The sequence below is a fragment of the Rhamphochromis sp. 'chilingali' genome, assembly GCF_963969265.1.
Source record: "Rhamphochromis sp. 'chilingali' genome assembly, chromosome: 16".
Taxonomy (NCBI): Eukaryota; Metazoa; Chordata; class Actinopteri; order Cichliformes; family Cichlidae; genus Rhamphochromis; species Rhamphochromis sp. 'chilingali'.
This window is the reverse complement of record NC_137943.1, coordinates 22,010,361-22,034,574: the sequence shown is the minus strand read 5'-3', so window position 1 is coordinate 22,034,574 and position 24,214 is coordinate 22,010,361. Positions and strand designations below refer to the sequence as shown.

Genomic DNA, 24,214 nt, shown 5'->3' with positions numbered 1-24,214 from the left:
TCGTTACTGAAAAAAGTAACGCCGTTACTTGTAAGGGGTAACGCCATTACAAGTAACCGTTACCAATTCTCCTAATTCCGCCGTTACCCCTAATTCCCATCACTGGTCTACATATACATCATTTCTAATGTGGGCCGTGCTGTTTTAGGACAGTGACATGTCTGACACTGACCATGTACCAGTGCCTGAGAACACTGGTGTGGAGGGGGAGATTGCATTCAGACTTCTGAGTTTGAATGCAAAGCAAATGTGTTGTTTAAACTAGAGACAGCTCTTGTGACTGAACAATAAATACTGTTCTGGGAATGAATTAGATTTTACAGTGACAATGAATCTTCCATCGTTTGTTGCATGTTTAAAATCTCAGTTTGCACTTGACACAGCTGTCAATGCCCATGATATTGAGATGTTCTTTGTAGATGTGCCTGTATTGTTGACTGCTTTGAAATTTACATTGAAAACCTGAAAGCAAGGTCAGAAACATATTCTAATTACAAACATTGCTATACAATGAAATGAAAAGAGTTGAGTGTGGAAGAAATGGCAAAAATGTGAAGGTGATTGTGTATTTCTGACATTATTTTTGTCTTTTCTGGAGTATAATGAAACCCACATTTTGGAAATTACACCTGTGCCTGTACATCCTTGGGCTCTTGGTCACTGATGGGGGGACTTTTCTAAATGGATTAAAATGTCACAATTGTTGGCACTTTCACGTGGAAGGATTTTGAATGGATACCTATCATTACTTTGACGATCACATTTTTAATCTGGACTCGTTATCTACAAATAGTTTTAGTAACTAAAACTGTAAAAAGCACATTTTCCTGTAAAAACAAGATTAATTTGGTGATGGAAAAATTAAACACATAAAGCTACAGCATCTAAACCTATAACTATAACAGCCCTGTACTTATGGTTTTTGAAAGTTGCAAATGCTGCTTTTCCAGCTCTGAACAACAAAGGAAAAACTCAGAAAGTCAGAAATTTTAGATTTACATGCCAAATGTTAACTGTTAAATGATCACCTAAAGGCTGTTTAATATAAATTAAGTACATTAGCTGTAAAAATGTCCCGTGAAGTTCTACAAACCAAACTGCATGTGTACTTTGCTCACAAAGACAAAAACAGTGACCCAAACAGTTTCCAGAGCATTTTTAATTGAAAAAAAATGCACTTACATGTTAACAAACACAATAAATAAATTTTGATACATTTCAATCAATCATAAATAGTTGGGACTTAAACAGAGAATGTATAACTTCAAACTTAAAAGAATCTGGTGATCAGTGCATCAACAACATAAATAAAACAGATTAGACATCTTTAAAAAAAAAAAATCGGATTTCCTTCACACAGAACAGTACATTACTTTGGTCACAAAGGAAAAACTCTGATGCGTTAACGAGAACATCTTTCAAATGACCCCCTCAGTGGACTCAAACATCACTCAGACATTCATTGGTAATTGTGCGTTGCAGGTTTTGAAAAGTTGCCAGCAACCTCATGTTTGCTCATTACACCCGTCAATCGAAAATATAAGCACGCTCTCATAAAATGACACGCAGGCCTGATTGAGGGGCTGTCCTTTTAAAAGCAGATATTTTAATTCTTCATTGCACCGATATATTCATCCCTCATAAGAATTTTTGTTTTCTCCCTTAGGTTAATAATAACTTTGTGCAAAATACTGATAGGGAAATTAAAACAATCGTCAGCACATGTTCATTATATCCATTCAAGTATTTCATTGCACCCATGTCTTTTTTTTTGGTGAAAAGTTATAACGTGTTCTAAACTACTAGAAACAGGCACAAAAATATTCTGGTTGTTTCAAAACATGCATTGACGTCAGTGGAAGATTACATTTTGTTCTACATGCTTATCTGAGGTTAGAGGATTTTGCTGAATGAGAATGAAGATGTGTAATGCTGGTCTACTTACAGTCAACTACTGAATAAGCTGCAAGGGTAAAGCTACAAACGCCATTGTGATCCATTTACATACCGAGCATTTGAAACCTTACAGTTCAAGTTTTCATGTTCAGCTCCCCTCGGGTCAAAGAACTTCACGTCTTACAAAAATACACAGCAGGTAGGATTTATTCAAAACAGAGATACTTCTGGAAGTCAACTAAAACACTCTACAATGTTTAAGTGTTTGTGTGCATGTATATGTGCGTGCAATGCTATATATGATATGAAATGTGTCGACACTCATGATACGCAGCGTCATGGTGTGGCTTCACTTGTTCTTTCCCTCTAGTCCACTCTCTGCTCTCAGGGCTTGGCTGCTGGCCGCAATGAAGTTCATCCAGTGTTTGAGGTCCTCCGGAAACTCTGGGCACTCGATCTATAAGCGGACAAAGTGTTAGATGAATAAAATTGATTAATCAGTCAATAATACTCATAGTTTTGTGATACTAAAATGTGATGATTTTGTGGATTCTACTCCTGAACAGAAGCACTTTGAGGATGACGCCACCACTTCCCTTACCTTCTTTTTGCAGATAAATTCAATGATGGTTTCGGGGCTGCAGTGCACCACATTCTGCCTACAGAGCATGATCGCAGAGACGAAGCCATCTTTCTTGGATACAAAACGCTGCTCCAAGTAAAAGGCTTTCTCGTCCCAGCCCAAAACTTTGGTCCGAATCTCAAAAGCCTCACGGAAGACCAAGGAGCGGCGGTACCGGATGGTAGACGCCCCTACCACCAATTTCGCCCCCAGTTTGCGTGAGGCCATGAACAGTCCGTTTCTCATGTAATGGTGAAAGCGTGCAAAGTCACACTCCCTCAGATACCGAGAGTTGTTCATGTGGCCCAAGTAGTCCAAATCATGTGGAAGGACCATGCCTTCGATGCTCTGCTCGGCTAAAATGTCCCGTATCCTGGGCTGGAACCATGCCTGGATGAACACCTGGGCCCCTCGCAGGAAGTACCAAACATCCAGGCTGCAGAAGAGCAGGAGGAGGGCACCCAACGCCAACAGCAACATCTCTCTGGAGAAATAGTTCAAATATTAGCATCAAAAATGAAAACCGAAGTTTTTAGAAAAGAACGTGTTTATTTGCAATGTTACAGTCATTATCTTTTATCTTATTTTTTTAAATTAAAAACATAAGCATTTTTTTTAAAGAGTCTAAATTGATGATTGCCTTCAGGATTAAAATAAATGCATCTTTGACCTCATCAATGACAGTGCAGATGTGGGGGGGAAAAAAAACAAAACAAGAGATCAGTGTTCCCCTCCTTACACTGACTTGAAATTAACCTGGCTAAAAATACAGAAGCAGCATATTTTCACAAGCAGTCGATTCAACCTTGAGGGGATTGTAAAGCTAACGCTTCTCCTTTAAAATGAACGGCCTGCAGATTGCTGTCAAAGCCAAATCTGTTAGCTTAGCCGCTAGCTGCCAGCAGCCGGTGCCCTCGGAATTAAAGCGAGCACAGCCTCCTCGCACAGCCGCCACACTTCAGTTCACCATATCAGACATTAAGCGTCAACCATACAGACGGCAGAAGTATCTTTTAATGCCCGTGAAACTCACTGCGCGTCCTGAAGAAAGTGCTATCATGGAAAGCGGTGCAACTTGAAGAAACCGGTAGAATCAATGAACATAATTTCCGGGTGTATGACGACAAGAAGCCTTATTGGTTGACCTGTCGGCATGGTTACACGAAAACGTTTTCGCGTTTTCCAGGGATTGGCGATGCCACAGTTACACGTGATTTAGTTACTTATTTATTTTATATCTTAATTTATTCATTTGAACCTTGGTTAACACAGAGACGGTATGTAAGGTCGTTCCGTGCGCCCTTTCATTCACTAGAAGTTACTGTTTACTTTGTATAAGACAAAATAGTGCTTTTTAAACATAGCACTGCCAATAAATAAAAACATATTAATAATAATAAAACTACTTAATATTTTTATTATATTTTATGGTACGAGAGTTAGTTTTTTTTGTTTTTTTAATGTTCTAATTAGTTTCCGCTCCTAGACAGCTTTCTCCTTTCAGTTGAATTTGCATCTTATTAATATAATATGGAGGGTATTTGTCAGGTAGATTTCAGAGATTCCTAATAGTAATTACAACACAGCACTTTGTGGAGGAATTTGACTCATAAGGCCATTCCAAGTCTCAACAAATGTATGTATCAAATCCTCAAAAGGCAAGACTAAAGCTAAGAATATTTCCTAGAAATATTTCTTTTAGTTTAGTTTGTTTTGTCAGTAGACAACAACATCTCAATTACTATGTTTTGAAATTATTTTTATTGCAGTGAATATTTTTCTTCACTCATAGTTTGTAGCTTTGCTTCTTTGTTGGGACACTTTTTATTGTAAGGTAAAAATCCTACAATAATTCAGAGAAAACCTAACAATCAGATGACTTCCTATGAGCAAGCACTTGGTGACAGTGGGAAGGAAAGACCACCAACAGAACCAGGCTCAGTGAGGGGCAGCCATCTGCTGTTACCAGTTGGAGAGAGGGGAGAGACAAGACAAAAAGGGATAGGCTGTAAAAGTGTAAAATACGTAAGGCTTATGGCCAATAATGATACTTAAGTCTACACGTGGCACCTTAGTTACAGAGTAACAATGTACTGGATTGACTTTATCTACTTTTATGAATAGTGTAGATAGTGTATTCTTTTCCGGGTACTTTTTTCCCACTGTTACAAACCTCTGAACCAATTCTAGTTTACAGTGGACATAAAAAGTGTACACATAGATAGATAGGCTCCAGCCCCCCTGAAGTGGGGGTGAACTGACGGATGAATTGTACAGGTTACAGGTGACATGAAAAGTGAGAAGAGTTTTGGATTGATTTATTGTGGTCTTATTTTTTTACATCAAGAAAAACTGGTATTGAATCTGTTCTCACTTGTAACCGCCAGTCAGCCGTGTGCATGAGAAGTGTTTGTGACATGCTTTATGACTCAGTGTCCAGGCAGCATTCATGACACAGTCGTTCTGACTGAATTTTCAGCTTACTTTTTAAGTTTTACATGAAATCTGTGGATGTTACAAAGGCTGATGTGTCCTGGCGGTTCTGGTCATGCAAACATGTAAACTGTGTGATCATCCCATCACTCAAGCATGATGTCATTCCCTGCTACACCTGTTCACACTGCAACACACACACTCTCATATAAAGTAGTTTAATCTCTTCCCATTTGGTTATAGTAAAAACTTCAAACCAATTTCCTGAATTCTTTTATTGCTGTCACACCACATCATAACACACCTTATAAAACTGTATTACTTATATTTTCTAATATTTTATTATTTTTACCATAACTGTCAACCTCTCAGAATAATGTAGTGTGCTGTTATCAAGTGTTTCATATCTGCAAATGTTGGAATTTAAATAAAGCTTGTTGTACAAAGTGCAGGCACAAGTGTGTTTAAGTGAAGAGATTCTGAATAGGAGAAGACTTTCCTCCTGGGCTTGTAAACAGGCTGACTCACAAGACGCCACTTTTAATATCTGCCCATGAAAGGTTTTATTTGTTCTTCTCCTCCAGGCCGCTCTCAGCCCTGAGGGCCTGGCTGCTGGCAGAGATGAAGTTGACCCAGTGCTGAAGATCCTCTGGAAACTCAGGGCACTCCACCTGCAGCGTGCAAAACACAAGCTCAATGTTATTCAGCGGGACAGCGTGTGTAACTCATGCATCTGTGTGGTTTCCTCCCTTACCTTTCTTTTGCACAGGTGCTGCAGAATCTTGTCCGGGCTGCCGCGTATGACACTCTGCTTGCAGTACATCACGGCACACACCAAGCCATCTTTTGTCGACACGAATCTCTGCTCAAGGAAAAAGGCTTTGTCATCCCAAGTGACGATGCGACTGCGCAGCTCATAACCCTCTCCGATACACAGAGCCCTGCGATAACGAATGGTTGTGGCCCCCACCACCATTGAAGCCTTGAGGGCCCGCACAGCCTTAAACACGCCGTTACGCATGTAGAGAGAGAAGCGAGCAAAGTCACATTCCCGGAGGTACCGAGCATTGTTCATGTGGCACATGTCGATGTCATGGGGAGTGACCCGGCCTGTTAGGACCTGCTCCGCTGTGATGTCCCAGACTGGAGGCTGAAACCAGGCCCGCAGGATGACCGCTGCGGCCCGCAGGAAGTACCACACATCCACAATGCAGAAGAGAGCCAGCAAGATGGCGAGCACCCACAGCACCCACCACATCTCTCTAGGGAAAAGATATTAATATTTATTAGTATTAATATGGTCATTAAGTGAGATGTATAAAAAGACAAGTCAGCCTAACAAATAATGAGCATAACCGAAGACAGACAGTGTTTCCCCTGTTCAACGGACAGACATTTTAGTTCAAAAACAGAAATGAAAATAAATAAAATATTTAGGGTCAAACACGGGCTCAGTGTGTGTTCACCGTTTAACACCCAGCTGGTCCAGCAGGGTGCTACTATGATCAGACTTCCATAGTAATGAAAAGTGTAAGTAGCAGCCAGGTACTGCTAATCAAATGTGCTTAATCAGTAAGTGAGAGCACCCCTGTAAAACCAGGGGATTTTTGCTGGTTTGGAGCATTCAGGTGTGTGTTAAAAAAAAACAACACAGTTTTTCTCAGGCTGGATCTGCCAGCAAATTCACCTAAAGGTCAGACCATGCAGAAATCAGAGAAACTGCAATATGCATGAATTTATTAGCTGGGCATGTACTGCAGCTGATTACTTGAGGTGGATCCTCGTTTTCCCCTTTTAGCACATATAAGACAGCATCAGTAGCCTGACCCACAGTGACTTATGCTTAGAGTAAACACTTACATGTTTCACACTTATTTACAAATTCCTAAAATTAAGACTATTATTTCTCACTTGTTTTTTATTTCATGAAACACAAGTGAATATTTTTGCCTCTTCTCCCTGCAGCATGCTGTTGTGATTTAATCAGTTTAATCCAGTGTTTATGTGTCCATACCTTTCTGGAGGCACTTCTTCCATTATTGTGAAGGGCAAATGGGGAATCTCTACAGATCCACTGTGATGTACTCCATTTTCAAAATGAGTTTCTACTTTCGTAACACTTGTGCACTGATTTAACAAATCGTTAGGATAAACCGGTGCTGCAGGAAAGACAGGCTGCCTCTGCAAAAGCCGCACGTCTTAAATGCACATGCAGCTCAGAAAATGAAAAGACATACGTTAAAATCTAAATAAAAGTAATTTAGTTATCCTTGATTCTCAGTGCTACCTATATGACTACCAAAGCTAAGGTTTGTGTGATGTTTCATTACTGCATCCACTAACTTTTATTTCATTTAGATTAAACTACGGTTACGACCAACGTTCAGGGTGGGCTAAGTAAAAACACCGGTTTGTGCGGGCATTAACTGCATTTTTAGTAAAAACAAGTTAAAGAAAGTGGGAAAAGACGAATAACCGTCAACGTGTTTACGCTTTACAATAGGTAAAGTGCTCACCTGCTGTCCGCTTCGTCCTGTTCAGACTGTCGAGTCGACACCACTCAGAGCGCTGAGCACAAGTAAAGCAAAAAGCGATAAACGCGGATAATACTCTTCCGGTGATGGCCTTCAAAATAAAAGCATGTTTACAATATTGCGTTAGAAATTCAACCCGAAAGGACGTAAGCAGGCTTAAAACCAAACAGCTTAATTTGTAATGACATAATGTTTTAAAATGACCTATAACTGTACAATGATGTTAAGTGCTCAATGTTTTTCCTACCTCGTTGACATTTAATTTGAAGGCCTTAGTGATTCACTTAGACGTGACGTAAGAGGAAATGGCGGCGGTGATTGGTTATTTATTAACCTATTACACTTGACAGAAGTCCGCAACAGCAAACATGGTGGTAGAAGAAACTTCATACGAAGCTTTTTAAAACCTTTATTTTATTGCCAATTTAACAAATCTTTAAAATAAATTTTTAAAAATGCAGCTTTTATGTCAGAGACCATTGAAATTTTCTTTTAATTTTAATATTTTTAAAACTCAGGCCGATTGTTCCAGTGAAAGTAACTCCTCATGCTTCTGCATACCGAGATATTTTGGAGCTTGGAGACTTTCAAGTTCACAACTTGGGGATTTTCCCCTTCCTGTTCCAAGACATGGTTGACCAAGTTTGGTGTGGTAGAACTTGATTGGCCTGCAGAGAGTAATGACCTCAACCCAAGAATACCCCTGACTTCCTCATGGAGATCGTTCCTCTCATGCTTTCTTTAAATCCACAAAGATACAGTGCAACTCCTTCATACCTTCTATATAGTGCTCTGTGTACACTCTAAGAATCTAGTCTGAATTTGGAACATGAGTAAGAATAAAAGAATGAGCTAGAAATACCAGAAAATCTGCCATCACTCATTTTTATACTTTATTATATAATCGCAACCAAAATAATTGCAATGAACTCTTATTAATCACTCCAAAAACAGAAGATAATCAAGCAATTTGGTCAAATAATAAACAACACAATCAACTCTGAACTGAACGTGTTTATGTCAGCAGCTATGCAGCTGAAATTCCTACAATATTTGACTTTCCCATACAGGAAGGCTGGTTTGTCTCTTGTAGAAGTTGTTCTATAAAAGTATGCAATGAACAGTGAATAAAAACTGTATTAAGTGCTCAGAGTCCTTTACAAACAAATTTTCAAAAATGGATATTAAAACTGACCTGAGACTTCACTAACTTGGTAACTTGTTCAGAAGTTCTGTGATAGAAACGCCACAGCACCAACAAGCTGAGAGAAAAAGAAAAAAAGAAACCCCTATAGAAGTCTAGCTAATCTTCAGCCAGTCTGTTCCCTCCCACATTCACTGAATTTGGCGAGCTCGATGATCCATCACCATTTTCTTCATGTCCCTGTCCGCCATCATGTCACTCGCATCAAGCTCGTTTCCTGGGCCAGCCATCGGATCATACCGGTGTCTGGAAGAGAGAGAGGAGATTCACAACCCTAGAACATAATCTGCCTGATCATTTAGTGAAATGCCAAAAGCAAGTTAACATTGCTAATAAAACAGACTGTGAGACAACTTTTGGAACTTTGTGAGGACTTTTAACCCCTGAACTCACTGTTTGAGGTGTTCCTCAATGGCTTTCCGTTCATACACGGTGCCATATACTGTTTTCACAGGATCAACAAACATCTTCTTGGTTAGAGGACAAATCAGATGTTGTGGTAGAAACTGTGGCACAGGATCAACCAGTTTCTTTAGAAAGGAAAATAAGTCAAAGTAATGTGATCACAAAAAAAATCTTTTACATAAAACAGAAAAATCCCATAAATACTTTGTTCACTCACTCACCTCCTCCATGCTATCCATTGACTTTCCAGCATGTTCTCCTGTGTGCTTTCTGGCTTCTCGTTCGTACGTCTCGCGGCTCGTCAGGAATTCCTCAGCTAAAATGCTTCCAAAAAAAGGTTAATATGCAAATGTAAGTATTCATATCTGGGGTCTGACTTGTAACTTGTATCAAATACTCAAACATCTTGTAGGTGCAAATATAACTAGCTGATCATACTGAAACAGTTCTAAATGCAAAAAGGGATCAAATTTGGTCCTAGCAATGTGTAACTAATAAAGTGGCTGTTGAGTGCATATAGTAATAAAGTTGTGCATGTCTCACCTGTCCAGTGGGTCATCAGGCTCAGGGATGATGAGGAGTCCATACACAGCATCAAATATGTCCCTCATGGTGATGTGGGCGTTGTAGCTGCGATCAAATATGTTGTGGCAGATGCGGCCAACACTGTTGACATTGCAGTGGTATACCTGCCGCTGTGTTAAGATAAATGCTCGCTATGAGAAACACATATGCAATAACCACTTTTATATTACCCTAACAACTGGAAACCATTTTAATATGAACACTGTAGATGTCAAAACAGCTTTTGTTTGTATTTTGTCAGGATACACGTGTGACAAAGCGAACGAGCGGAGGCTTCACTGGGTATTCAGGACCAAACTGGCAGTACAGCTCAAACACTCCTTTCTCATATGGTGTGTCAGGAGGTCCTTGCATGAGAATCCTCCAGAACGCTGAAAATCAGAAAACAATCAAACATTGTTGCTTTTCAAGGATTTCATCATTTTAATCAAGTTTTAACACTACAGGTCCAAGAAAGTGTTGCTATGCAGCTTCCAACAGTACAATGACTGCAAACACAAATCCCTAATAAGTAATCAACATGCTGCATTCATCTTCCCCCCCCATTTCATTATTTGATTAGCATTCAAATCTCCCAATGAATTAGTGATGGGATTTCCGGCTCTTTTTAGAGAACCGGCTCTTTCGGTTCGGCTCACTAAAAAGAGCCGGCTCTTTCGGCTCCGAACCGGCTCTTCAGGTTGTTTTGTTGCTTTAATTAATTTATTATTAACAATAATATAAAATTATGCACAAAAGGAATCACTAATGTAAAAAAAAAAAAAGTGGATTTATTTATATATGTCTATATATAAATATATGCGGTGGCTTCTAGAGACAAAGCACGTACAAACTCCAAAACACATTTCTAGCGTTAACTGAACTTCCTTAACAGAGCTACTAGATCACTTAAAATACACAATTGAAAGCATGTGTGTGTTGTTTGTGTATTTATACACAAGCACTCATATATATTCAAATGATTTAAAAAAAAAAAAAAAAAAAAAAAGTTCATTTACCTGTTACTACCACACACCAAATACGATCCTTGGTACTTGCTGGCTTGTGTAGCCACTAGGTAACAAAAGCTCAACACTGCGCCCAGCATCCTGGAGCACTTCTGTTGTCTTTTGTACGTGTTTTGAGTTTTTATGTGCTTCTGAGTTTGTATGTGCTTTGTCTCTAGGGGCCACCATAAATATACTTTTATTTATTCACTCCACATAAAATGTAATAAATAAATCATATAATACAAGAATCAACTATTCACATTTCAACTTTTAAATATTTAAATTTTCAGCTGTTTCCTTTTACAAATTTAAAGTGAAACAACGCAAAACACTGCAAACCACAACACAATTAAATATAAATTAAAATATGAAAACAAAAAGAACATGCATATCCTCTGTCATATGGACCTGCATGAATAAACTTTCTAAATCCTTTATCATCTGCAACTGAAAATAGTTGTGCATGATCACTATACCTTTCTAATGTGACGTATTTGTCCCTGGCTCTCTTTCTCTCTCTCTCCCTCTGGCTCTGTTCCTGTGCTACTGAGTGTAACTACCGCCCTCCCCCCTCTGCCCAACGTAAAGCATAAGGCTCGCATGCGGAGTGAAGCGGAAAAAGTGCGAGAGAGAGAGGGTGAGAGAAAGGAAGAAAAAAATAAATAAATCTAAGAGCCGTTTCGTTCGCGACCGACACATCACTACAATGAATACAGAATAAAGATCTACCACAAAGCAAGAATTTATCAGCTGCATCATGAAAACACTGATATTATGAGTCTATCAGATAGCCGAGATCAAATAAAATACACAGAGCAATACAAACACAGATGAGGAGAAACCACATCACTTACTTAAGTCTGACTCTGATGGATAGACTCTAAAGAAAGGATGAGGGTCACAATGCAGGCACTTGAGCTCCTCCACGATACGTTTGTCCTTCTCCATGAAACGACCATCCTTTGCCTCCCGAATCTTATTCTTCAGAGCACTGTTTTGAATGTTATATAATGTTTCATAAGGAATGCATGTAATAAAAAAGGACCACAAAAAAGTCAAAATTATCACTATTCATATGGGACAAGACTAAGGAGGCATCCTGATCAAGTCTTAATCAACAAAATATTTTAGACTCAATGACATGCTTTTTGTCAGGAAGCCTATACACATTTTTAAAAATAAAAACCCAGCGTCGATGGCGCCTGATGCTGTACCTGTCCTGTTGGCCAGAGCATCTACTGGGTGTCAGAACCTTGTAAAATAAGATTTTGCAGTAATCTACAACTACACTTAAAAAAAAAAAAAAAAAAGTAGTTGCATGAAAATTGACATTTATGGACATCCTACAAGTGGAAACAGACTACTTTTTCTCTTAAGGTATGACTAAGTGGAATCTCTTCATATTTTGGACAGCTGAATAAAACTATATTGACAGATAAAACATGCAGACAGAGTAAATTGTTTCATTAACAGCTCAAGAAGCTCATTTTCTTTGATCAGGTGTGTTCTTAGCTTCTACAGGATGGGTGTTTCTGCCACTCACCTTTCTGTCACAGTCACTTTGCTGTTTATCTGGCTTGGCAAGGATGTCTCTGGATATGCATCATAGCCCAGGGTAACAAACATCTTTGTAAGTATTCCCTATAAAACATGAAAAAATATAATAAACATATGACGGCCATGTATGAAGTTAAAGAGTGATCAGATTTCCTTTTGAAGCAGACTAAACAGACCTCAGTGATGGAAGAAGGGTCAAGTTTTTTCTTGGGCTTCCTCTGCTCCAGAGACAGAACTGTCTCGATCTCAAAGAGTTTCAGACCATCTTTGACTGTCTGTGGTTTGAAACAGCAGCCACCTGTAAAACACAAGTCACTGTTTGGCCCTTTTTGGCATCAAATATTTTTTTCAACTTTATTATGTTTACATAAGCCAGGGTTTAGGACTACACTGTTAATACAGATACATGTAATTACAGACAATAATGACAAATTTCAGAAATACTGCAGAGATTAAGTTAATGTCTCATGTTCAGTTAACTAGTTAGAAAGAAAAAAAACCCTGAAAGCAGTTGGGATGAAATATCAAAGGTCCAATAAAATGGGCCAAAAGTTGATTCTGTGTGTGCCCATTTACAGGTTTGCTTTCTGTGATTCCAGTCCTAAACAGCTGCAGGTTCCCATTAACAATTTCACTGTTTTTCTAAAGTCACACAGAGAGTACTTCTATGTGCAACTGACACAACTTGTTGTTGATGGTCATTTTGTGTCCAGCTATTACGCAGATAGCAAACAGTTCACAACATCCAAGCCTGCAGATGGTACACTTGTTAAAGAATGCATCCAGATTGCAGCTTTATTTAAAGAAAGGATGATTTTTTTTTTTTTTACTTTTAAGGGCAGAGAATTGTGCATTATTTTATACATATAGTAGTACCTGTTGCATTGCTGATTCCATGGAGCATTGTGTTTTCCACATTTCCAAGAAGGATTGAATCCACAGTGACGTTTGATTTCAGCAGCTTGGCTGTTACAGCAGCTGGGTCCATAAAGGACCTATGGCAAGATGAAAACAGTCAGCTGCTGCCCCAGAAAAACATAATTGATGGGTGATCAAAGGCAACTTAGGCAGAAAGGGGAACTTACCCAGAATCATTGCCATCTGTGAGGCACAGGACGCGGAGTCTACAATCTGGGAAGCTCGCCTTGACCTTTTCCAGCTCTGAAGCTCCACGTCGTAGCGCGTCATACAGCAGAGTACATCCGCTCGCCTCAAGGTTACGTGTGTGGACCTAAAAAACAAAAGAACGCCAAAAAGGCGACAAGGGAAAAAAAATTATATTAGCGCCACTGAGCAAGTTGAAAATGAGGGAAATAAAGTTGCCAGGCTGACCAAAGTAAAAAAAAAAAAAAAAGAAAAAAAAAAGCTTTTTTAGCTTTATTCTTTCAAAACTTCGAGTTACTGATCAGGTATCTCAAAACTCAGTTATTCTGAGTATGTCAAAATTTCCTCACACATAATACCACCTCACAATTTTTACATATAGAGGGCAATAAAATTCTTCTTGAGCGGAGGTAACAAGCTTCCAGAGGAAAGCCTTCCATCCTCACAATGTTTTGCAATCACCTTGAACTTCTCCAGATTTTCTGTGAATGTGTGGAGCATTTTCACCATGGAGTCAAACTTTACGAGACCAATGACGTGATGGAAATCATACGCCATGCTCCTCGTGGCAAAGTTGTCAAAGAGCTCTTTGACAGCATGGATTTTCTTTATTTCTGCATTTTCATAGCACTCCTCTTCCATCGAGGAGCTTGTATCGATCAGTACCTAAAGTAATAAAGTCAGGAAGAGGAAATATTTAGCAAATGTTTTGATTTGATTCCTTTAGAACTTAAAATTTTCACAGATCTCACCAGTATTGCCTCTTCTGGAGTCCTGGTTGTAACAAATGACTGGTCGTCTCTGTGGTCACCAGTGCTGTATTTAAAAAAAAAAAAAAAAAAAAGACAAAACACCATCTTTTTAGCTTTACACAGTTAACACGAGACAAGCATCACATACTCTGTGAATTTCCTGTTATCGGGTGGGTAGATTGTGCCTTTAATGCAGATCAAGATGCACAATTCAATTCAATTCAATTTTATTATATAACACCAAATCACAACAACAGTAGGTGTTTAAGGTGTTTTAGCTTGTGAGATAAAGAAAAAAGGATCAGACAAGCCACTATGAGCAAGCACTTGGTGACAGTGGGAAGGAAAGAAACAGGAAGAAACCTCCAGCAGAAACCAGGTTCAGGGAGGGGCAGTAATCCGCTGTGACTGGCTGGGGGAGGGGAGGAAGACAGAATAAAAGACACGCTGGAAGAGCCAGAAATTAATAATGACTGATAATTAAATGCAAAATAGTGTACACAACCGTGTGAAAAGAGACAAGTAAAGAAGAACCTCTCAGTTCGTCATAGAAGACTCCAGAATGTGCCAGAATGAGTCTGCCCTTCGTTAGTTCACTCCATTTTGTTTTGGTTTAGGTACTCACTTGGCTGCTAGCAAGTTTAAATCCATCGTTTTTACTTTTCCATCCAGACAATCGCGCACGTCGATCATATCAGCTGCTCCTTTGCTTTTATGCAAATAAATGCCCAGATTATCTGACAGAGAAATGTGAAAATAAAGCAAACATTAATGATAATAATGGCTTGTATTTATTTATATAGCGCTTTTCGAGACCCTCAAAGCACTTGAGGGTCTCAATTCCACTATTCATTCACTCTCACATTCACGCACTGGTGGAGGCAAGCTACAGTTGTAGCCGCAGCTGCCCTGGGCAGCGAGCCTGCCATATCATGCCATATCATGTGAAGTGTCTTGCCCAAGGACACAACGACCAAGACAGACAGAGCAGGGGATCAAACTGTTACAAGATGAGCTTCCCAACCCTTGAAACCATGGTCGCCCCATTAAGTTAGGTATAATGCCTCTCAACACACATGATAAACAAAACTTGATATCAGAGGTGAAAGGCAAAGTAAGAAAACTGGTGGAAATTCCTTTTCCACTTAAAGTGACTAACATTACTAGTGTAAGAGGAGCAACAGTAGAGACAATCTAAGCAAAGGTGGAACATACCCCTCAATTTAGACTTAGACTGCTGCAAAATGAACACATCTGTGGCCTAAAACCTGACAAGTCAGTGGCATCTGCTGTATGATACAAGTGTTTGCAAGGTATAAGCGTGATGATTCACTGAAAGATGTGAATATTTAGCCTGGAATAGTGTGAAATACCTTCACTGAGTAGAACAAGGCAGCTCTGATAATGTCCCAGATCCTTCAGATGTAGAGGTGGGGTCACATTAAGGCGAGGGAAAGATTTCAAACGTTCCACCATGCTGCCAAAAGTCCACTGAATATTCACCTGAAAGCTGTTTCATTCAATGAATTAGTCAAAAACAAACAAACAAAAACAACAACAACTCTGATTTAAAACAAGTCATTATTCAGCCTGTTTACACTGGCTTTGAGACAATCCTAGACACCATGTGTAATTAATAAATAATAATAATTATTAATAACGAAGGCAACTAACTCAACACCATGTTTTAACCTCAACTGTTTGCATATTATATTTAAGCATTGGACAGTGTAGACTAGACACTGTTCATCTATAAGAGCTGTTGCCACTGATTTTCAGTTCAGTTCTTGAGTCATTTGGCATACCTCAGACTTTTTTCTTTGTTTCCCTTCATTAAGAACAGCTTCTTGACAGCCAACCTTCCACTGAGACCACTTCTGATGAGGATTCAGTGAACAGTTTATGGATCAACTCAAGTGCCAACTAAGGTCCTGTGTCAGGTCTTTCCTGTTTTCTTTTTTTAAATACTTCTTAAGGACATGACATGTGCTGAAGACATTTTTTAAGCCTTTAATTTCTTTTTTTTTGTCCTCCATTTGTTCAATTTCCTCAAATTCTTTAAGAACACACTGCATACCATGTTGAGACACACCAAGAGTTCAGTTATTGTGTCTTTGGCAGTTGCCTTTTTTGTGCAAAAACACTATTTTATGTCTGTCAAACTGGGTTATCTTTGGAATATTTTATACATTTCACTACAAAAATGAGAACAAATGAAATGCTTTTATGACAAGCTGCTAGCAATAAATTACCTAAAGATACAAATTTTAAAAAAAAAAGTGAAATTGTATTTGTTTTTTGCTAGAATGTGTTATGTGTAGGCACAAAGCTGAATTATCCACTGGGTTAGGTGTCATTTTTATGCTTCAAAAATGCATAGGTCAGTGCTAAATGGCTTAACAAAAAATACCATTCTTCTGAAAAGTGTGATGTACAAGGACTGAACTGAAAAAGAGTGAAAATGTCCAAAGAAAACGTCTGAAAGACCTTTAGGAATCCTGGAGAACTGCTGCTTTAGTCCACTTAAATAAAATTAGAAGAAAGTCTGGCTCCTTGGATGCAAAATATGAAGAAATAAGTGGTGGTTTAAGACTTCTGTACAATACTGTATTACTAAGAAATCATGAATGATTAATCAAGAATTCATAATAAATTGAATGTTACTGAATTTACATCCATTTAAAACCACCAGCAGACCAAGCATATACTTTAAACCAAATGAAATATATAATCTTTCACTGTCCAGCTGTGCATAAGTGTATCATCTACACTAACAGAAAATAAAGAAAATCTGCTTAAGTTGTGTTGAAAGAAATAACTCAGTCACACATACTTCTGACCAGATGTCTTGTGGTGGTGACTCCAGAGAGGATACGCTCGGACAAATCGAGGAATGCTGAGCAGGATTTTCTCAATGTCAGTGGCTCTCTGTAGTGAGAATTCTCGCAAAGGCTCTTCGGTGCAATTTGGAATTTTCTCTCCATCTAAACAAAATAAAAAGAAGCCAGAAACGCATAATTCACCACCATAATGCAATTTAGTAAAAATTTTAACAAAATATAATTTTTGCATCTGGTTATGCAGGAATGCTTGTGCACAAGATTTCATTTTCAAATAATTTAAATTTTAATAATAATAATAATAATAATAATAATAATAATACATAACTATCACTGCACCTGACTGAAGGAGGATCTACCTTTAAAGACTCTCTGATTATCGATGCTTTACACTGTCAAATCTGGTTACCGGTATTTATTTATTTTTTTAATTTCCAAAGTAATTAGTAAACTAGCATTACAGCAAATATAATCTAAACAATTAAAACAACTGCATTCATTAAGCCACATTAAAACCTTTCAACTTTATAGTTTAAACCCTTTCAGTGCTATTTGTACCTTTGATTTTCTGAAGGACGTACGCCCTTTCAAAGACATCTGGTACTCCAGGTACTCTGACAGGTTCGCAGAAATGGTCATCATCTTTGGACACGAGAGAGATGGGAGCATAGACTTCATGCTTTGATGCTTGTTTCTGTCAAAACAGAGCCAAGCACGATACATTTAAACTACAGAGATAATATCTATACATAATACTAACACCAAAACTAAAGACCAGCTTCTGTTCAAAATTAAACTCAGTTATACCTTAATTTTTGAAAGGAGATGTGCCCAGCAGTACAATGAATTCTCAAAGACATCCTGGTCCTCTATGACTTTCTTCCCTTGCTGTGTTGCTTGCTGGGGCAATAACTCCCTGAAGAGCATGTATAAGCCCTCAACAACTGCAATCTGCAAGAAATCAGTCAGTACACAACAACATTTTCATGCAAAATAAGCAGCAAGTAAATCACAGTTATATACTGTACAAACGATGAGCCTTTTACGTGCTTCCTGCATGAGTAAAATCAGAAGATAGCTTTAACACACATACATGGAAACAGGCATGTCATATCTCTACATTCATGAATACTGTGACACCTCAGATGGTTTCAATCACAAGTTACCATCATGACGATATCATTTTAAATAAACAAATCAAATAAGGTGGCGTGCAAAAAGCTGCTGTGTTAAAATCAGTGGACAAAACATGCAAAAAGTCACATAAAAGTCTGATGCCAGATTTCTTGGAAGATGGTGAGGCCAGTGGTGCAAAGACTTAAAACTGCAGCAGCATGTCAGCTGTCCTTTATTTATGAAGAAGATATTAGAGAAAGACCGAATTCTAAAACTGTAACAAGTCTTACACCACCTCACACTTTTTACCTTCTGGTTCCTGGTCATCCTTTCATTCCTGCAGAGTAACTGATGCAAACTTTGGGCGAGGGGGTTACATCCCGTCAATTTTCGTATGTATGCGATCAGTTTGTTCTGGATTATTTTAGAATGATCTTTCTACAAGTAAATACACAGAAATATTTGAAAACAGGGTTAATGCCACTCAGAAAAATTAAACACAATGGGCTAAATAAATTTGAGTTTTGTTTGTGAACATAGGTCATCAAAGTGCACAGTAAAGAACCCACATTGTTTTTTTTCCTCCAGGGTTAATATTGGATCCTTTAGGACAGTGGATCTCAAACTTTTCATAGTGAGCACCACCTCATAAAATTAAAGTACCACCCTTATGACCGAAGTACAGTAGTATAGGCCTATTTAACACCATATACAGTTTACACAAGACTATTTTATTTCTTATATGAATGTTATTTATTTTAACTGTCACATACAGGATGAGAAAAGTGATAATAATAACAACTTTTGCATTGATATTATATTCCTCCATAAAAGCAATGCTGAAGAGCCTATATGCGATTTTGAAGTTAAATTGCTGTCCTGCAGCAACCTAATCACTATTTGTGGAGGAATTTTTGAGGTTCACCAATGGCTGGACTCTGAATGTAAAGACTTCATGTGAATTTATGTGTGCATTTATCTATTATGTTGTCTTGGGTGTAGCTGCATGTTTTTCATGAGACTATAACTAGGCTTGAAGACAGGCTAGGCATGAATAAATAAAGTTCATGTTCATAGGATAGCAAGACCATGGGACAAATATAGGACAGTGTGTTAAATATAAAACAGCTTACCGCAACAGCATAAAGAGAAGACAGGAACACACTGATTCCTTTTTGGCTTTGTTGCACTGAAGGCACGACATCATTGATGTAGAAAGTTTCATCAAGGGGAGTCTCTTCAGTAAAAGAGGACAGAGTGAAGGCAACAATTGACCCTTCAGAGATTCCACACGTTTGGAGTGTCACAGCACCAGAATGAATACCTCTAAACAAACCAAAAAACAAACAAACAAAAAAAACAGGGACACCAGAAAACAGAAGCACTCATCAATGCTAAGACTTTAAGCGTATGAATGTGGGGGTGGGAAACAAGTTAGAAAAATACTGGTGTCTACTAATGCTACTCTTAGTTCTCTAGTTTTCTAGGAAATCCTAGGTGACTTGCTTGTTCCAATTGAGAGAAAACTTGACCTCTGACCTTGAGGTCTTTTAGTAGATCTACCTATGGTATGACTTTCAATATCCTACATCGCTTCATTCTCAAATTATTCTATTCACAAACCAGGTTGTCTCCGTTGCCCGCCCAGCGAGGTGATGACAACACTTTTCAGCCTTTTACATCTGATGGGTAAAAAAACAACAACACTTTTTTGTGAGGCAGTTTACCTGGGATGGAGGACATGTGCTGGTATTCCACTTGCATTTGACAGGATCACTTTTAGAGTTGCGATTGTGTCAGTTTCCAAATTCACCATAATCTCAAAGTTTCCCTTAACATGTAAAGAAAAAGATGTTTAAGTTACATTATGACTTTACATACATGTTAAAAATGGGGGCTGAAAGTTACAACAATAAACTGTACATTAATAAAATAATTGATTCACTTGTATTTCATTCTTCTCTCTTCAACACAATGACTGTTTATCAAGTAAAGGTATATATTTTTATTATTTTTAAAATGGAGAAGCTCAGATGCTACTTGGAACCACTTTGTTTGAACAAAAAGAGTTCAGAAATCATTACTGGCTATTTTATTCCTCACAAACATATAATATGAAATTTGACTGGCCAGTTTCATTTGCTAGCAGTTCCCAGCATCCTCAATTGAGCAGCATACGGTTGTTAAAACGCACCTTGAGCATGATGTGGCATTGAATGACATCTGTTCCAGAGGGCTTCCCAGACTCTTGTCTTGGCATTTGTGGAGCATGTGTCAAGTTTTCTTTTGGCGTAAATATGGCATAAATTACAGCTCCATTTTCAATATGTCTGTCTTTCAAAGACCCTGGAGAAGAAGACAATAAAATGAATAACTGTGCCAGATCCACAGTTAACACAAATAATTACAGGTTATTTAAAAAACAAATAAATAAATGTGTTATTCCCATCTATATGTATTAAAGTGAAATCATCTCATATGATCATGATCATTTTAGAAACTCCTGGTGCTCACCACCAGTCTTAAAACTATTCATCCAAGACTGTAAATGAACTCTCCCAATATTTCATGCAATTAAAAGTTTTTCCCTGAAAGCTGTTTGTATTTTGATAATACACAAGATTTGTTTCCTACTAATTCTGTTTCAATAATACATTTAATTTAATACATTTAACTTTTCTTACCTAGTAACAGACAGAACTACAGAGTGAAAACAAAATTTGCAGGCAACAAATTCAAACTGCAATGGTGTCAGAACTCTAATGCCACCCTGTAATTCTAATTTACATAATTAAATAGTTAAAGCAAAAAGCTTGCCTATTACCTGTTTAAGTATACAGCACTTGGCTATGAAATCAGACACAGTCAGTAGTTCTCTTTAAAATAAATTATGATCATCACTCTGTAAAACAGTAGTTGTTTCTAACTTTTCTTCTTACAAAACAATTTATGGTACTTTTCACTTTTATACCAATATATCCCTTCACCTAAAGCCAGCTTTTCTTGCTAACTTCAAGTATTCATCTGTTTGGATCACAAGGAAACGCAGATAATTTGCTAATTTCTGATGGCCTAGCAAGATTACTTAAAAGGCAGACTTGAGACTAACTTGATTCATCCTAAATATAGTTTGTTATTTTTGGACAAACACACCTTTAAGCACCTGAAAATAAGTGAGTATAAAAGTGGCTACAATTCCTTAAAAGTTTCTGCAGTACTTTTCTTCAGTCCCTTGAGCCTCAGATGAAAGTCTGGACTCATAACAATCATGTAAATGTAACAAACATGTTTTGGTACATGGTGAAAATTGACTTTAAAAAAAAAAAAGAAATAAATAAAGGGACCTAAACCTAAACAAACCTAACAGAATCATATACTGCTCCACTGTTGACTCACATGTGTTGAAGAAGGGATCGTCTGTCAAGGGCATCCCATCTGCTGTGTAGAGACAAACCCCTTTGGTGTTTCCAACATTTTCAAGATGACAGATCCTCAACATTATGTCTTCAATTGTGTTTTGTGCCAGATCCATATCTGTAGCATTCAAATATTAAATATGTCACCTCTATGTCCTTATGTAATCATGCCAAAGGGATGATAGCTTCTAAAAGATGTGATCCTGTTACCTGAAATAACCTTTGGTTTAGGACATTTGGGGTATGTGTACTGAAGACTGAACGACCTCACTGACTTTTGCACAGGTCTAACAGTTAAGACTTGGCATTCTGGAGCTAGGAGTCTTTGAATGAAGTCTTTCATGATTGCAAAACGATTCTTTTCCACATGACTTAAACCTGGAAAAGAGACAAAATAAATTCAGCTTTACCGTTTAAGTTTACTCAAAGGTTCATGTCTTGATGCATGCTGAATCATCCAGGTAAGTAAATCCCAAAAGGTTGATTCTATTCATCTGCTTTTACATAAATGTGGTGCTTTATTTTTGTTAACACGTTTGTTTGTTTGTTTGAGTTTTCTGAGTAATGAAAAAGCTAAACTGAAAATCCTAGCTTTGCTTTTGAGCACTCTTACCAATGCTGTTTAAATCGTCTTCCGTCACACTATCCAGGAAATCTCTTTCATCTTTAACACCCATCTGAACAAACTGGTTGAAGTACGACTCCAGTCTGTGCTGCTCAAGTAGGTTGAAAATTGCACCCATCTACACAAAGACCAGTAGATTATAATAATATCTGTCTTCATTAAAAAAAAAAAAGTCTATAAACATATGCCCTTTGACAGGAGAGGCCAGATGTCTGAGTCATGATTTCCAGCTGCATACAATGAATGTATGACTAAGTGAATGTATGACTAAGTGAATGTTTGACTAAGTGAATGCGCGGGACTTTCTTTTGCAACTGAAACTAACTACAACATTATCTTATAACTATTTCAGAGAAATATGCTGAAGTGCATTGCAGAGTGGTCTTAAGGAATTCTTGAAGTTAAAAAAAAGAGATGGAAATCTTACCTTGACCCAACTCCAAAGACCACGAAGAACAGCTGTGCAGTCCTAGTTGTAGTTGGAGGAGGGATCTTTGTGAAACTGAAACCTAAGGAAACGAAACCAAGGAGGTGGGATGTCTCTAGTGAGCAGTGGAGAAATAGTTATTGTATTTGACAGTTTATTGACCTACACAGAGCGTAGATTTCAGAAGGGGGGGGGGGGGGGAATAGGAGTTTCAAAATTTCCTGTATGCTGAATAAAAAACAAACAAACATTGAGGACCCCAGGTTTGGTGGGATTGTTGATAAGACCTTTCTTTTTAAGAAGTTCAAGATGACTGTTCTCAGCATTTGCCCTGCAAAGGTCCTTCCTATCTGGTTGATAACACTGAAAATTTGAATATATTTTATGAAGGAGAGGTAATCTACAATTTTGAAACTGCATTTGACAGAGCATGTCAAATGCAAGTGCATAAATAACAGTTATAAATGATTGTCTAATGTTCCAGTTTCTTCCTTAGGCTATTTCTTTATGTTCACATTTCCTTATTCCTTCGTTTTTTCATATATTTCCAAATGCCATTCTTATTGACTTTATATTGGTATTTATATATGTGGAAAATGTCAGTCTAAAACAGGATTAGTCTGCAGGGGCAACCCTTTTATGCATTTCATTATTTATTGAGTGCATTGACTTCTACTGCAAATACATCGTTTCCCTTCAAACCTATTCTGTACAAATGTCTTGAGTAACTCGTCATTTTTTCTATTTGATATTTTTGCAGGAAAATAAGAAATAGGTGCAACAATTTATTGACACATGCAAAGATGGAAATACAGAGAGCGTCCATCTCTAAAGAGATTGAAATTCCAGATTTGGGATGACCACCTTTATTGTTTAACACAGCCCGACCTCTCTTAGACAAGCTTTCTTCTCATTTCTTTAAGTAGTCTTCAGGAATAGTTCACCAGGCTTCTTGAAGGACATTCAAAGTTTTTCTTTGGATCTTGGCTACTTATTATTCTGATCTCATGCTGAATCAATAATGTTGAAGTCTGGACTGTGGGGAGGCCAATCCATGACTGATAGTGTCCAATTGTTCATATCGTGACGTTTTTACTGCACGGTCTGTGTTTGGGATCACTGTCGTACTAATAAACAAAGTCACTGGTGACCAGATGCTTTTCAGATGGCCTCTTGAGCACCAGCGCCCCTAGTATGCAACCCTCAAAGACTAAGTCTTTTATGTAAGTAATCTAAATGTGTGGGAGCCACAGAAACCTTAGAACCCCAGCTAAATGCTCACGCAAACCATTTCTAAAACCAACAAACACAGCGAAAACAAGCGATGACTAAACTAGCAGTTACGTAATTTCGCGTAAAAGTAAAAGTCCGCTAAACACACAACCGTGTCATGAACTCTCCCGACTTCATATAAAAAGGAAAACAAAGCCTGGTTAGCTAGCTGAGCTCTCACCGATTCCAAAACATCAAGTTTCACCCCGCTGACCAAAATTCACTGAACCAGCCGCAAAAGAAGACCACAAAAACGCAAGCTTCCCATATACCCTAAGAGAAATTCCCTTACCGGACAGGTTTCCTCAGCTGTTTTTCACCAGTAGCCGACAGCTGCTGTAGCTTGTGGCGGAGCTAACACGAGCCACTTCAATCTTCGGCCATTTTAGGCCCAGTTATAATAGGGCCACGTGGGGTTTTGGTCTTGCAACTTCTGA

General features: G+C 38.1%; 3 protein-coding genes across 5 annotated transcripts; all 3 read right to left on the bottom strand.

Annotated features, from left to right (window-relative positions):
• Nucleotides 1-944: 944 nt before the first annotated feature.
• Nucleotides 945-3,649, bottom strand: LOC308412732 (protein THEM6-like). Its single transcript, XM_080907278.1, has 3 exons — nt 3,552-3,649; nt 2,498-3,002; nt 945-2,353 (listed from the first exon to the last, which is right to left on the bottom strand). Exons 2-3 carry the CDS (start codon nt 2,996-2,998, stop codon nt 2,246-2,248), a joined length of 609 nt encoding a protein of 202 aa, XP_080763404.1. The 5' UTR covers nt 2,999-3,002; nt 3,552-3,649; the 3' UTR covers nt 945-2,245.
• A 1,147-nt stretch (nt 3,650-4,796) lies between these two features.
• On the bottom strand, nt 4,797-7,551 carry LOC308412731 (protein THEM6-like). Of its 2 annotated transcripts, XM_080907276.1 has the most exons (3): nt 7,468-7,551; nt 5,706-6,213; nt 4,806-5,622 (listed from the first exon to the last, which is right to left on the bottom strand). In XM_080907276.1, the coding sequence occupies exons 2-3, from the start codon at nt 6,207-6,209 to the stop codon at nt 5,515-5,517; spliced, it is 612 nt and encodes a 203-aa protein (XP_080763402.1). In that variant the 5' UTR covers nt 6,210-6,213; nt 7,468-7,551; the 3' UTR covers nt 4,806-5,514. The 2 variants fall into 2 exon arrangements, with proteins under 2 accessions (XP_080763403.1, XP_080763402.1); XM_080907277.1 differs by lacking the exon at nt 7,468-7,551 and having other exon boundaries at nt 4,797-5,622; nt 5,706-6,210.
• A 385-nt stretch (nt 7,552-7,936) lies between these two features.
• Nucleotides 7,937-24,196, bottom strand: LOC308412366 (uncharacterized protein). Of its 2 annotated transcripts, none has more exons than XM_080906668.1 (26): nt 24,070-24,196; nt 22,506-22,587; nt 22,067-22,196; nt 21,664-21,831; nt 21,434-21,571; nt 20,232-20,383; nt 19,765-19,868; nt 19,171-19,363; nt 18,347-18,475; nt 17,729-17,872; nt 17,480-17,615; nt 16,915-17,065; nt 15,455-15,591; nt 14,707-14,818; nt 14,082-14,145; nt 13,792-13,995; nt 13,311-13,456; nt 13,102-13,220; nt 12,402-12,523; nt 12,212-12,309; nt 11,523-11,659; nt 9,926-10,050; nt 9,638-9,783; nt 9,316-9,418; nt 9,083-9,195; nt 7,937-8,935 (listed from the first exon to the last, which is right to left on the bottom strand). In XM_080906668.1, the coding sequence occupies exons 3-26, from the start codon at nt 22,194-22,196 to the stop codon at nt 8,821-8,823; spliced, it is 3,186 nt and encodes a 1,061-aa protein (XP_080762794.1). In that variant the 5' UTR covers nt 22,506-22,587; nt 24,070-24,196; the 3' UTR covers nt 7,937-8,820. The 2 variants fall into 2 exon arrangements, with proteins under 2 accessions (XP_080762794.1, XP_080762793.1); XM_080906667.1 differs by having other exon boundaries at nt 7,938-8,935; nt 9,083-9,219.
• Nucleotides 24,197-24,214: the final 18 nt, after the last annotated feature.